The 11,431-nt window shown below is 42.0% G+C and overlaps 1 protein-coding gene across 1 annotated transcript in view; it reads left to right on the top strand.

Moving 5' to 3' along the window:
• LOC139366096 (melanin-concentrating hormone receptor 2-like) overlaps nt 1-10,092 on the top strand; it is a 10,264-nt gene extending 172 nt beyond the window's left edge. Inside the window, exons 1-2 of the mRNA XM_071103195.1 lie at nt 1-286; nt 9,450-10,092. The exon at nt 1-286 is cut by the window's left edge and continues 172 nt beyond it. Of these exons, the coding sequence (XP_070959296.1) occupies nt 1-286; nt 9,450-10,092 (929 nt within the window). The remainder of the gene's footprint in view (nt 287-9,449) is intronic.
• Nucleotides 10,093-11,431: the final 1,339 nt, after the last annotated feature.

The raw sequence follows: 11,431 nt of genomic DNA, 5'->3' as shown, positions 1-11,431 counted from the left end.
TATTCCCGTCCATATATGGCATCCTGTGTACAATAGGAGTGATCGCCAACGGCTTGGTGATTTACGCAGTGGCGACATGCAAGAAGAAAATGGTCTCGGACATCTACGTGCTGAACTTGGCCGTCGCAGATATGCTCTTCTTGCTGGTGATGCCCTTCAACATTCACCAGCTGGTCCGGGACAGACAGTGGGTGTTCGGGAACTTCATGTGCAAAGCTGTCGTGGTGGTGGATGTTAGCAACCAGTTCACTACCGTGGGGATTGTAACGGTGCTGTGTATTGACAGGTACGTCTCCACCTCTCCAAATTCAACAGGTGTCAGTTTGAACATGACAAAGCATCAATTAGGTCTCCCTCCTCTATTACCTTTATGTATTCAAGTAGATATAACCTGGTGTAGGATATGATTATAACATAGTTAGAACCTATAGGTAATTAAGAAGGAGACATTACTGTTACGCAGCCCAAGAGCAGGGATCTAGTGAGCGGATGGTCGGGACCGGAGCATTATTACAAATTAATTTGTAGACTGCAAGAAGTGCAAACACATATAACATTTGACTAAAACATAATAATTTTCAAACCTACAGTACCAGACAAAAGTGTGAACACACCTACTCATTCCAGAGTTTTTCTTTATTTTTACTATTTTCTACATTATAGAATAATAGTGAAGACATTAAAACTATAAAATAACACATATGGACTCATGTAGTAGCCAAAGTGTTAAACAAATCAAAATATATTTTATATATTTTACCTGCAAAAAGAAAGGAGGACCAAAGCACTTTTCATATAATTAATTAATTTGTTAATTTGTCCTTTATTTGTGTTCAATAGAAACAAAGTTTAAAAAAATGTATCACCCTTTGCCTTGATGGCAGCTTTGCACACTCTTGAAATTGTCTTAACCAGCTTCACGAGGAATGCTTTTCCAGCAGACTTGAAAGAATTCCCACATATGCTGAGCACTTGTTGGCTGCTTTTCCCAAACCATCTCAATTGGGTTGAGGCCGGGTGATTGTGGAGGCCAGGTCATCTAATGCAGCACTCCATCACTCTCCTTGGTCAAATAGCCCATACACAGCCTGGCGGTGTGTTTTCGGTGTAGTAACCAAAAAAGTGTTTAACAAATCAAAATATATTGCATTTAGTTGATTTTCTCAACCAGCTTCATGAGGTAGTCACCTGGAATGCATTTAATTTCACACGTTTGCCTTGTTAAAAGTTATATTGTGAAATTTCTTTCCTTCTTTAATGTGTTTTAGCCAATCAGTTGTGACAAGGTTGGGGTGCTATACAGAAGAGAGACCTATTTGGTAAAAGACCAAGTCCATATTATGTCAAGAACAGCTCAGAGAAACGACAGTCCATCATTACTTTAAGATTTGAAGGTCAGTCGATGTGGAACATTTCAAGAACCTTGAACGTATATTCAAGTGCAGTCGCAAAAGCCATCAAGCATTATGTTATGATGAAACTGTTTCTCATGAGGACCGCCACAGGAAAGGAAGACCCATAGTTACCTTCGCTGCAGAGGATAAGTTGATTAGAGTTAACTACACCTCAGATTGCAGTCCAAATAAATGCTTCACAGATTTCAAGTAACAAACACATCTTAACATGTTCAGAGGAGACTGCATGAATCAGGCCTTTATGATCAAATTGCTGCAAAGAAACCACTGATGGAGTCAGGATGCTTTGCTGCTGACACTGCCCGTGATTTATTTAGAATTCAAGGCACACTTTACCAGCATGGCTACTACATCATTCTGCAGCGATACACCATCCCATCTGGTTTTGGGCTTAGTGGGACTATCATTTGGTTTTCAACAGGACAATGACCCAAAACACACATCTAGGCTGTGTATGGGCTATTTGACTAAGAAGGAGAGTGATGGAGTGCTGCATCAGATGACCTGGTAATCCACAATCACCCGACCTCAACACGTTTGAGATGGTTTGTCATGAGTTGGACAGCAGAGTGAAGGAAAAGCAGCCAAGAAGTGCTCAGCATATGTGGGAACTCCTTCAAGTCTGTCGGAAAAGCATTACTCATGAAGCTGGTTGAGAGAATGCCAAGAGTGTTCAAAGCTGTCATCAAGGCAAAGGGTGGTTACATTGAAGAATCTAAAATATAAAATATATTTTGATTTTTTTTAAACGTATTTGTTTACTACATCATTCCAAATGTGTTATTTCATAGTTTTTATGTCTTCACTATTATTCTATATTCAGCAACAAAAGAAACGTCCCTTTTTCAGGACCCAGTCTTTCAAAGATAATTCGTACAGTCGTTAAGACACTAACCGCTTACAGGCAGTATGCAATTAAAGTCCCAGTTATGAAAACTTAGGACACTAAAGAGTAAGTATTCAGACCCCTGAAAGTATTCCAGATCTCTGAAAGTATTCCAGATCCCTGAAAGTATTCAGACCCCTGAAAGTATTCCAGATCCCTGAAAGTATTCCAGATCCCTGAAGGTATTCAGAGACCTGAAGGTATTCAGAGACCTGGAAGTATTCAGAGACCTGAAGGTATTCAGAGACCTGAAAGTATTCAGACCCCTGAAGGTATTGAGAGACCTGAAAGTATTCCAGATCCCTGAAAGTATTCCAGATCCCTGAAGGTATTCAGAGACATGAAACTATTCAGACCCCTGAAAGTATTCAGAGACCTGAAAGTATTCAGATCCCTGAAGGTATTCAGAGACCTGAAAGTATTCCAGATCCCTTTCTCCACATTTTGTTACCTGGATTATATTTGTACGGCTTCCATTAATATTAGGCATCACGCAGCAGTTATTGACAAATAACCATCTCTATATCATCCTTGTCATCCTTGTCGTCATTCAGCCACGACTAGGTGAAACATAAGATATTCCAGGTTTTAATGTCCCGTTGGTAGGATAATCATTCATTTTCTTTTTTCCAATGATTGCACGTTGGCCAATAGAACGGATGGCAGTGGGGGTTTACTCACTCGCCTACAAATTCTCAGAAGCAGAGCGACCTCTGTCCCCTTTTTCTCCGTCTTTCTTCACGTAAATGACTGGAATTTGGGCCCGTTCCCGAGAAAGCAGTATATCCTTCGCGTCGAACTCGTTAAAGAAAAAACTCTTCTTCCAGTTGGAGGAGAGTAATCGCTGTTCTGATATCCAGAAGTTATTTCAGGGTCATAAGAGACGGTAGCAGCAACATTATGTAAACAAATAAGTTTAAAAAATAATTTACAAACAATAAGAAAAAACGCACAAATTAGCACAGTTAGTTAGGAGCACGTAAAATGTCAGCCATCCCTTCCGACGCCATTCTATTGTCCGTAGAGCTCTGAGACAGGATTGTGTTGAGACACAGATCTGGGGTATGGTACCAAAAAATGTCTGCAGCATTGAAGGCCCCCAATGGGGCGGCAGGGTAGCCTAGTGCTTAGAGCGTTGGACTAGTAACCGAAAGGTTGCAAGTTCAAATCCCTGAGCTGACAAGGTACAAATCTGTCGTTCTGCCCCTGAACAGGCAGTTAACCCACTGTTCCTAGGCCGTCATTGAAAATAAGAATTTGTTCTTAACTGACTTGCCTAGTTAAATAAAGATGCAAGGCCCCCAATGACACAGTGGCCTCCATCATTCTTAAATGGAAGAAGTTTGGAACCATCAAGACTCTTCCTATTGCTGGCGACCAAGAACCCGATGGTCACTCTGACAGAAAGCTCCAGAGTTCCTCTGTGGAGATGGGAGAAACTTCCAGAAAGACAACCATCACTGCAGCACTTCACCAGGCCTTTATGGTAGAGTGGCCAGACTGAAGCCACTCATCAGTAAAAGGCACATGACAGCCCACTTGGAGTTTGCCAAAAAGAACCTAAAGGACTCTCAGACCATGAGAAACAAGATTATTTGGCCTGAATGCCAAGTGTCACGTCTGGAGGAAACCTGGCACCATCCCTATGGTAAAGCATGGTGGTGGCAGCATCATGCTGTAGGGATGTTTTTCAGTGGCGGGGACTGGGAGACTAGTCAGTATCAAGGGAAAGATCAACGGAGCAAATTATAGAGAGATACTTGATGAAAACCTGCTCCGGAGTGCCCAGGACCTCAGTCTGGGGTGAAGGTTCACCTTCAAACAGGACAACGATCTTAAGCACACAGCCAAGACAACGCAGGGGTGGCTTCGGAACAAGCCTCTGAATGTCCTTGAATTGCCCAGCCAGAGCCCGGACTTGAACCCAATCTAACATCTCTGGAGAGACCTGGAAATAGCTGTGCAGTGACGCTCCCATTCCAACCTGACACAGCTTAAGAGAAGAATGGGAGAAACTCCCCAAATACAGGCGTGCCAAGAGTGTAGCGTCATACCCAAGAAGACTTGAGTCTGCATCGCTTCCAAAGGGGCCTCAACAAAGTACTGAGGAAAGGGTCTGAATACTTACTTATTTCCGTTTTTAATTTTGAATACATTTGCAAAAATGGCTAAAAACCTGTTTTTGCTTTGTCACTATGGGGTATTGTGATGTCATTATGGGGTATTGTGATGTCATTAAGGGGTATTGTGATGTCACTATGGGGTATTGTGATGTCATTATGGGGTATTGTGATGTCATTAAGGGGTATTGTGATGTCATTATGGGGTATTGTGATGTCATTATGGGGTATTGTGATGTCATTATGGGGTATTGTGATGTCATTAAGGGGTATTGTGATGTCATTATGGGGTATTGTGATGTCATTATGGGGTATTGTGATGTCATTATGGGGTATTGTGATGTCTTTATGGGGTATTGTGATGTCACTATGGGGTATTGTGATGTCATTATGGGGTATTGTGATGTCATTAAGGGGTATTGTGATGTCACTATGGGGTATTGTGAAGGCATTATGGGGTATTGTGATGTCATTAAGGGGTATTGCTTTGTCACTATGGGGTATTGTGATGTCATTATGGGGTATTGTGATGTCATTAAGGGGTATTGTGATGTCATTATGGGGTATTGTGATGTCATTAAGGGGTATTGTGATGTCATTAAGGGGTATTGTGATGTCATTATGGGGTATTGTGATGTCATTATGGGGTATTGTGATGTCATTAAGGGGTATTGTGATGTCATTATGGGGTATTGTGATGTCATTATGGGGTATTGTGATGTCATTAAGGGGTATTGTGATGTCACTATGGGGTATTGTGTGTAAATTGATGAGTAAAAAAAAAATGATTTAATACATTTTAGAATAATACTGTAACGTAACAAAATGTGGAAAAAGTCAAGGGGTCTGAATACTTTCCAAATGCAATGTATATGCGTGGGAAAACTTGAGAACAGACTTCCAAAATAAGAATGAATTGGAGCTGATTTCCTGGTGTTTTTAAGGTCTCTTATTTCCATAGTAATATCTCTATGATAATGAAGACATCTCTACAGTAATATCTCCTTGGTCTTAAGTAGACATCTCTACAGTAATATATCCATGGTCTTAAGTAGACATCTCTACAGTAATATATCCTTGGTCTTAAGTAGACATCTCTACAGTAATGTCTCTATGGTTCATATGAAGACATCTCTACAGTAATATCTATATGGTCATATGTAGACATCTCTACAGTAATATCTTCATGGTCATGAAGACATCTCTACAGTAATATCTCAGTGGTCATATGAAGACATCTCTACAGTAATATCTCTATGGTCATGAAGACATCTCTACAGTAATATCTCCTTGGTCCATATGAAGACATCTCTACAGTAATATCTCTATGGTTCATGTGAAGACATCTCTACAGTAATATCTCTTTGGTCAGGTAGACATCTCTACAGTAATATCTCTATGGTCCATATGAAGACATCTCTACAGTAATATCTCTATGGTCATATGTAGACATCTCTACAGTAATATCTCCATGGTAATGAAGACATCTCTACAGTAATATCTCCTTGGTCCATATGAAGACATCTCTACAGTAATATCTCTATGGTCCATATGTAGACATCTCTACAGTAATATCTCCTTGGTCCATATGAAGACATCTCTACAGTAATATCTCCATGGTCATGAAGACATCTCTAAAGTAATATCTCTATGGTAATGAAGACATCTCTACAGTAATATCTCTATGGTAATGAAGACATCTCTACAGTAATATCTCCTTGGTCCATATGAAGACATCTCTACAGTAATATCTCTGTGGTCATATGTAGACATCTCTACAGTATTATCTCCATCCCGTGTTCATGACAGCTTGTACAGTGGGGCAAAAAAAGTATTTAGTCAGCCACCAATTGTGCAAGTTCTCCCACTTAAAAATATGAGAGAGGCCTGTAATTTTCATCATAGGTACACTTCAACTATGACAGACAAAATGAAAAAAATAATCCAGAAAATCACATTGTAGCATTTTTAATGAATTTATTTGCAAATTAAGGTGGAAAATAAGTATTTTCCCACTGTATGTGACTTTTTCAGCCCCCAGATCAATTATTCCTAAAAGGTTATTATATTATAATAGTATACGGTATGCCACTTTGCAGATGTTTTCATCCAAAGCGACCTATAGTACAGTGAGTGCATTCATTCATTCAGTATGTGTATGTGATCCTGGAAGGAATTGAACCCCATGACCTTGGGCATATGCCAGTGTCATGGGATGCATTCCAAATGTCACCCTATTCCCTTAATAGTACACTACTAGTGACCAGGGCATATACTGCCTTACCAAGAAAAAGAAAAAAAGAAAAAAAAGGCAGTAACTACTCATAGCGTGGAACTGAGAAAAATGGCTTTTATTTACCTTAGTTTTCACAGTAACTTTATGTAGTTACTGCTAAACATGACCTCCATTTTCTCCTGAACACAATAGAGGCGGGATACTTGTCCACGTGATTAAGCATGTATTGATTGTAGCAACAAATAAAATGATACTAACTCATTTTCGACCAAATGAGCAGGGACTCATCATCCTATTTTTTTGCTTGATAGGGCAGTATAGGACTCTGTTGAAAAATGCACTATATATAGAATAAGAGTACTTTTAGAACGAAGCCAATGCTCTTACCTTACTGATTCACTCATGACATTATTAGATTTATTTAATGTAACATCATGATTAGAGTCCTTATTGCTCTCAGGAAGAAGAGAAAAACAAACTGTAAGAATAGGCGGTATTCAAACACAAAATCCTTCTATTCCAGGTTAACTAATTACTGTTCGCTTTTCTTGGGATGACAAGTACAATTTATTTATGGTGTTTTTCCTGTCTGTGTATTCACATGACATTCACATGCCTCTGTCTGGACTAGACTGGACTGGGTAAAAAGTGATGGTTGTTACTGAAGAAACCAAAAAAGGCAAACTCCTCACGGTGGAGTCTCCTGAAAGATCGGTGTAGAGATATTTGTGCTATTTTGGGAGACACTGTCTCTCTGTCTCCATCCCTTCTACTCTAGACTTTCACGTTCATGGAGCGGCAGCACTATGACTTGTTTTGACTGATTCCAAATCTCTGTTCTGTCGTTACACGTTCAGACATCGCAGACACATCGTGCTAAGAATGGAACATCACATTATCACACTTGGGTTTCAATGAACACTATGGCAAATACCAAATTAAATCTCACTCAGTATCACATTGTGCATAAACACGCACACACGCACACACACGCACGCCAAACACATGACCACCCATAATATGTACATCTGTCTGCACCTACACATGAACTCGAGAACATCTACAGTATCTTTTTACAACATAGTAAAATCCCTGAAATCAATCATCTGTTCTCTATAATCTGTTTCTCTTCACAACACAGTCACATGACTGAATGCAGTAATCTGTTTTCCTAACCTTAGAATAAGGGGAAGTGCGACCTCCCGAGTGGCGCAGCAGTCTAAGGCACTGCATCGCAGTGCTATAGGCGTCACTACCAATCCAGGTTCAATCCCGGGCTTTGTTGCAGCCGGCCGTGACCGGGAGACCCATGAGGTGGAGCACAATTGTCCCAGTGTCGTCCGGGTTAGGGGAGGGTTTGTTGTCCTTGTTCCATCACACTCTTGCGATTCCTTGTGGCGGCCGGGTACATGAACGCTGCCTTCGAGCGCCAGCTGTACAGTGTTTCCTCTGACATATTGGTGCGGCTGACTTCCGGGTTAAGCGGACAGTGTGTCAAGAGGCAGTGTCCCAGAGGGGTAGAGAGAGAGAAAGTAGTGTACACTCACCTGCCCTCTCCAACCAACCAACCTCCCTATTGTCCTTTACTGTCTGCAGTAACTAGACCATATCATACGTCTGGGAGGTGCTCAGAAATGTATGTTTTGTATGGCTGTAAATGTTTCCCCATAAACCACTCAAGTGTAACTTTTGCAGCATGCTTAGGGTCATTCTCCTGCTGGAAGGTGAACCTCCGTCCCAGTCTTAAATCTCTGGAAGACTGAAACAGGTTTCATGCTGCCACCACCATGCTTCACTGTGGGGATGGTGTTCTAGGGGTGGTGAGAGGTGTTGGTTTTGCGCCAGACATAGCATATTTCTTGATGACCAAAAAGCTCAATATTAGTCTCATCTGACCAGAGTACCTTCTTCCATATATTTGGGGAGTCTCCCACGTGCCTTTTGTCGAACACCAAACGTGTTTGCTTATTTTTTTCTTTAAGCAATGGCTTTTTTTCTGGCCACTCTTTCGTAAAGCCCAGCTCTGTGGAGTGTACGGCTTAAAGTGGTCCTATGGACAGATACTCAGGGTTATCTTTGGTCTCTTTGTTGCCTCTCTGATTAATGCCCTCCTTGCCTGGTCCATGAGATTTGGTGGGCGGCCCTCTCTTGGCAGGTTTATTGTGGTGCCATATTTTTTCCTATTTTTTAATAATGGATTTAATGGTGCTCCGTGGGATGTTCAAAGTTTCTGATATTTTTTTATTACCCAAAAACTTTGTCCCTGACCTGTTTGGAGAGCTCCTTGGGCTTCATGGTACACCTTGCTTTCTGAGATACTGAGATCATGTGACACTTAAATAAAGTCCACCTGTGTGCAATCTAACTAATTATGTGACTTCTGAAGGTAATTGGTTGCACCAGATCTTATTTAGGGGATTCATAGCAAAGGGGGTGAATACATATACACACACTACTTTTCCATTTTTTTTTTTTTTTTTTTTTGAAGCAAGTCATTTTTTTGCATTTCACTTCACCAATTTGGACTATTTTGGTGTATGTCTATTAATACGAAATCCAAATAAAAATCCATTTAAATTACAGGTTGTAATACAAGAAAATAGGAAAAACACGAAGGGAATACTTTTGCAAGGTACTGTAGTACATTACTTTTGGTCAAAGTATTGCACTGTGAAAGGAATGGGCTCTGGTCAAAATTAGTACACTATATAAGGAACAGGGTGCAATTGGGGCACAACCCAGGTACATAACCTAACCCCTGGTCCCTAACTGATGTGTCTCTTTGTTTCTAGATACATTGCCATCGTCCACCCCACCTCAGAGAAGCGGACCATCCAGTGGACCATCATCATCAACATCCTGGTGTGGGTCGGCAGCTTCCTGCTGACCGTGCCCGTCATGATCTACGCCATGGTGGTGAGGAAGAGCGACCTGGAGATATGCATGATGTTTCTGGACGGGCCTGAGGACATGTACTGGTACACTCTCTACCAGTCCATCTTGGGCTTCATCTTTCCTCTCATCATCATCTCCACCTTCTACTCCCTCACCCTTTACCACGTCTTCAGATCCATCCGCCGAGTCAAGCGTAAACAGTCTGTCTGGGCGAAGCGCGCCACCAAGACCGTGGTGATGGTAATTGCTCTCTTCCTGGTGTGCTGGAGCCCGTATCACGTGATCCAGGTGATTAACTTGAGCAACAACAGGCCGACCAACACCTTTGTGTATGTCTACAACATCACGATCTGTCTGAGTTACTCCCACAGCTGCATCAACCCGCTGATGCTGCTCATCTTCGCTCAGAACTACCGCGAACGTCTCTGTCACAGGAAGGATTTGAGGAGTTCGCAGCAGAACTCCTCCAAGACCACTGTGATCAAGACAGACGGCTCCAGCGTGTCCACCGACCCAAACTACCGCTGCACAGTCATCTAATAGTACAGATATTGCCACTCATATACTGTGTGTGTGGGCTGTCGTTTGGTCTCAATAAGACTACCAAAAGTCATCTGTTTCCCTTCTGCTATCTTCTACGAACTTTAGGGTTCATGAATTACTTGAAGCGAAAGTAGCTGAAAAACACTAATCTTTCCAGGGGACAGAAGTGGCATTATGTGTTAGTGGAGGAATGGATTTACCCATCGGACTGCAACCACCATCACTATCATTCTTCTGATACAAATGTCAACTGATCAAAATGTCATTGTCTCAATCATTATCTTAGGACAGCCTCTCTCTCTCTCTCTCTCCTCTCTCTCCCCCTCTCTAACTTTCTTTCCGCCCCCCCCTCTCTCTCTCTCTCTCTCTCTCTCTCCCTCTCTCTCTCTCTCTCTCTCTCTCCACCCCTCCCTTTATCCCCCTCTCTCCCTCTCTTTCTCTCTCTCCCTCTTTCCCCTCTCCCCCTCTCTCTCTCTCACCCCCTCTCTCTCTCCCCCTTTCTCCCCTCTCACTCTCTCTCTCTCCCCCTCTCTCTCTCCCCCCCTTTCTCCCCTCTCACTCTCTCCCCCCTCTCTCTCCCCCTCTCTCTCCCCTCTCCCTCCATTTCTTCCCTCTCTCCCCCCTCCCTCCCTCCCTCCCTCCCTCTCTCTCTCTCTCTCTCTCTCTCTCTCCCCCTCTCTCCTTTCTCTCTCTTCCCCTCTCATTCCCTCTCTCTCACTCTCCTGCTCTCTCTTGCTCTCGCCCCTTTCACCCCTCTCTCTCTCCCTCTCTCTCTCTCTCTCTCTCTCTCTCTACCCCTCTCCCTTTCTCCCTCTCTCTCCCCCTTTCCCTTTCTCCCTCCCCCTCTCTCTCTCTCTGACACGCACCCAGCGATGGAATTTAAGGATTGTTTTACTAGCCCGGTCTGAAAATATTAGCCTCAGGCTACTGGGCTAGCATAATGTCCATCCCTGCACACGCTTAATGACCACCACTCCCCACAAGAAGAAATACTATATTTTACTACGGTATAAATATTGTAGTATTCACTTCAGTGTTTTTGCGGACTTTTGAGGAAACACTACAGTGTATACTGTAGTATACTTTAGTATTTGCTGTAGTATACTGTAGTATTTTCTGTAGTATACTGTAGTCTTCACAGTTAACTAATGTATGAATACTGTAGTATATACTATAGTAATTAATGTAGTGTTTTTGCAGTTTTTAGTATTTACTGTAGTGTTTTTGCAGTTTTTAGTATTTACTGTAGTGTTTTTGCAGTTTTTAGTATTTACTGTAGTGTTTTTGCAGTTTTTAGTATTTACTGTAGTGTTTTTGCAGACTGTAGTATACTGTT

Source organism: Oncorhynchus clarkii, chromosome 14 (assembly GCF_045791955.1).
Source record: "Oncorhynchus clarkii lewisi isolate Uvic-CL-2024 chromosome 14, UVic_Ocla_1.0, whole genome shotgun sequence".
NCBI classification, from domain to species: domain Eukaryota; kingdom Metazoa; phylum Chordata; class Actinopteri; order Salmoniformes; family Salmonidae; genus Oncorhynchus; species Oncorhynchus clarkii.
This window is presented reverse-complemented; position numbering and strand designations above follow the sequence as displayed.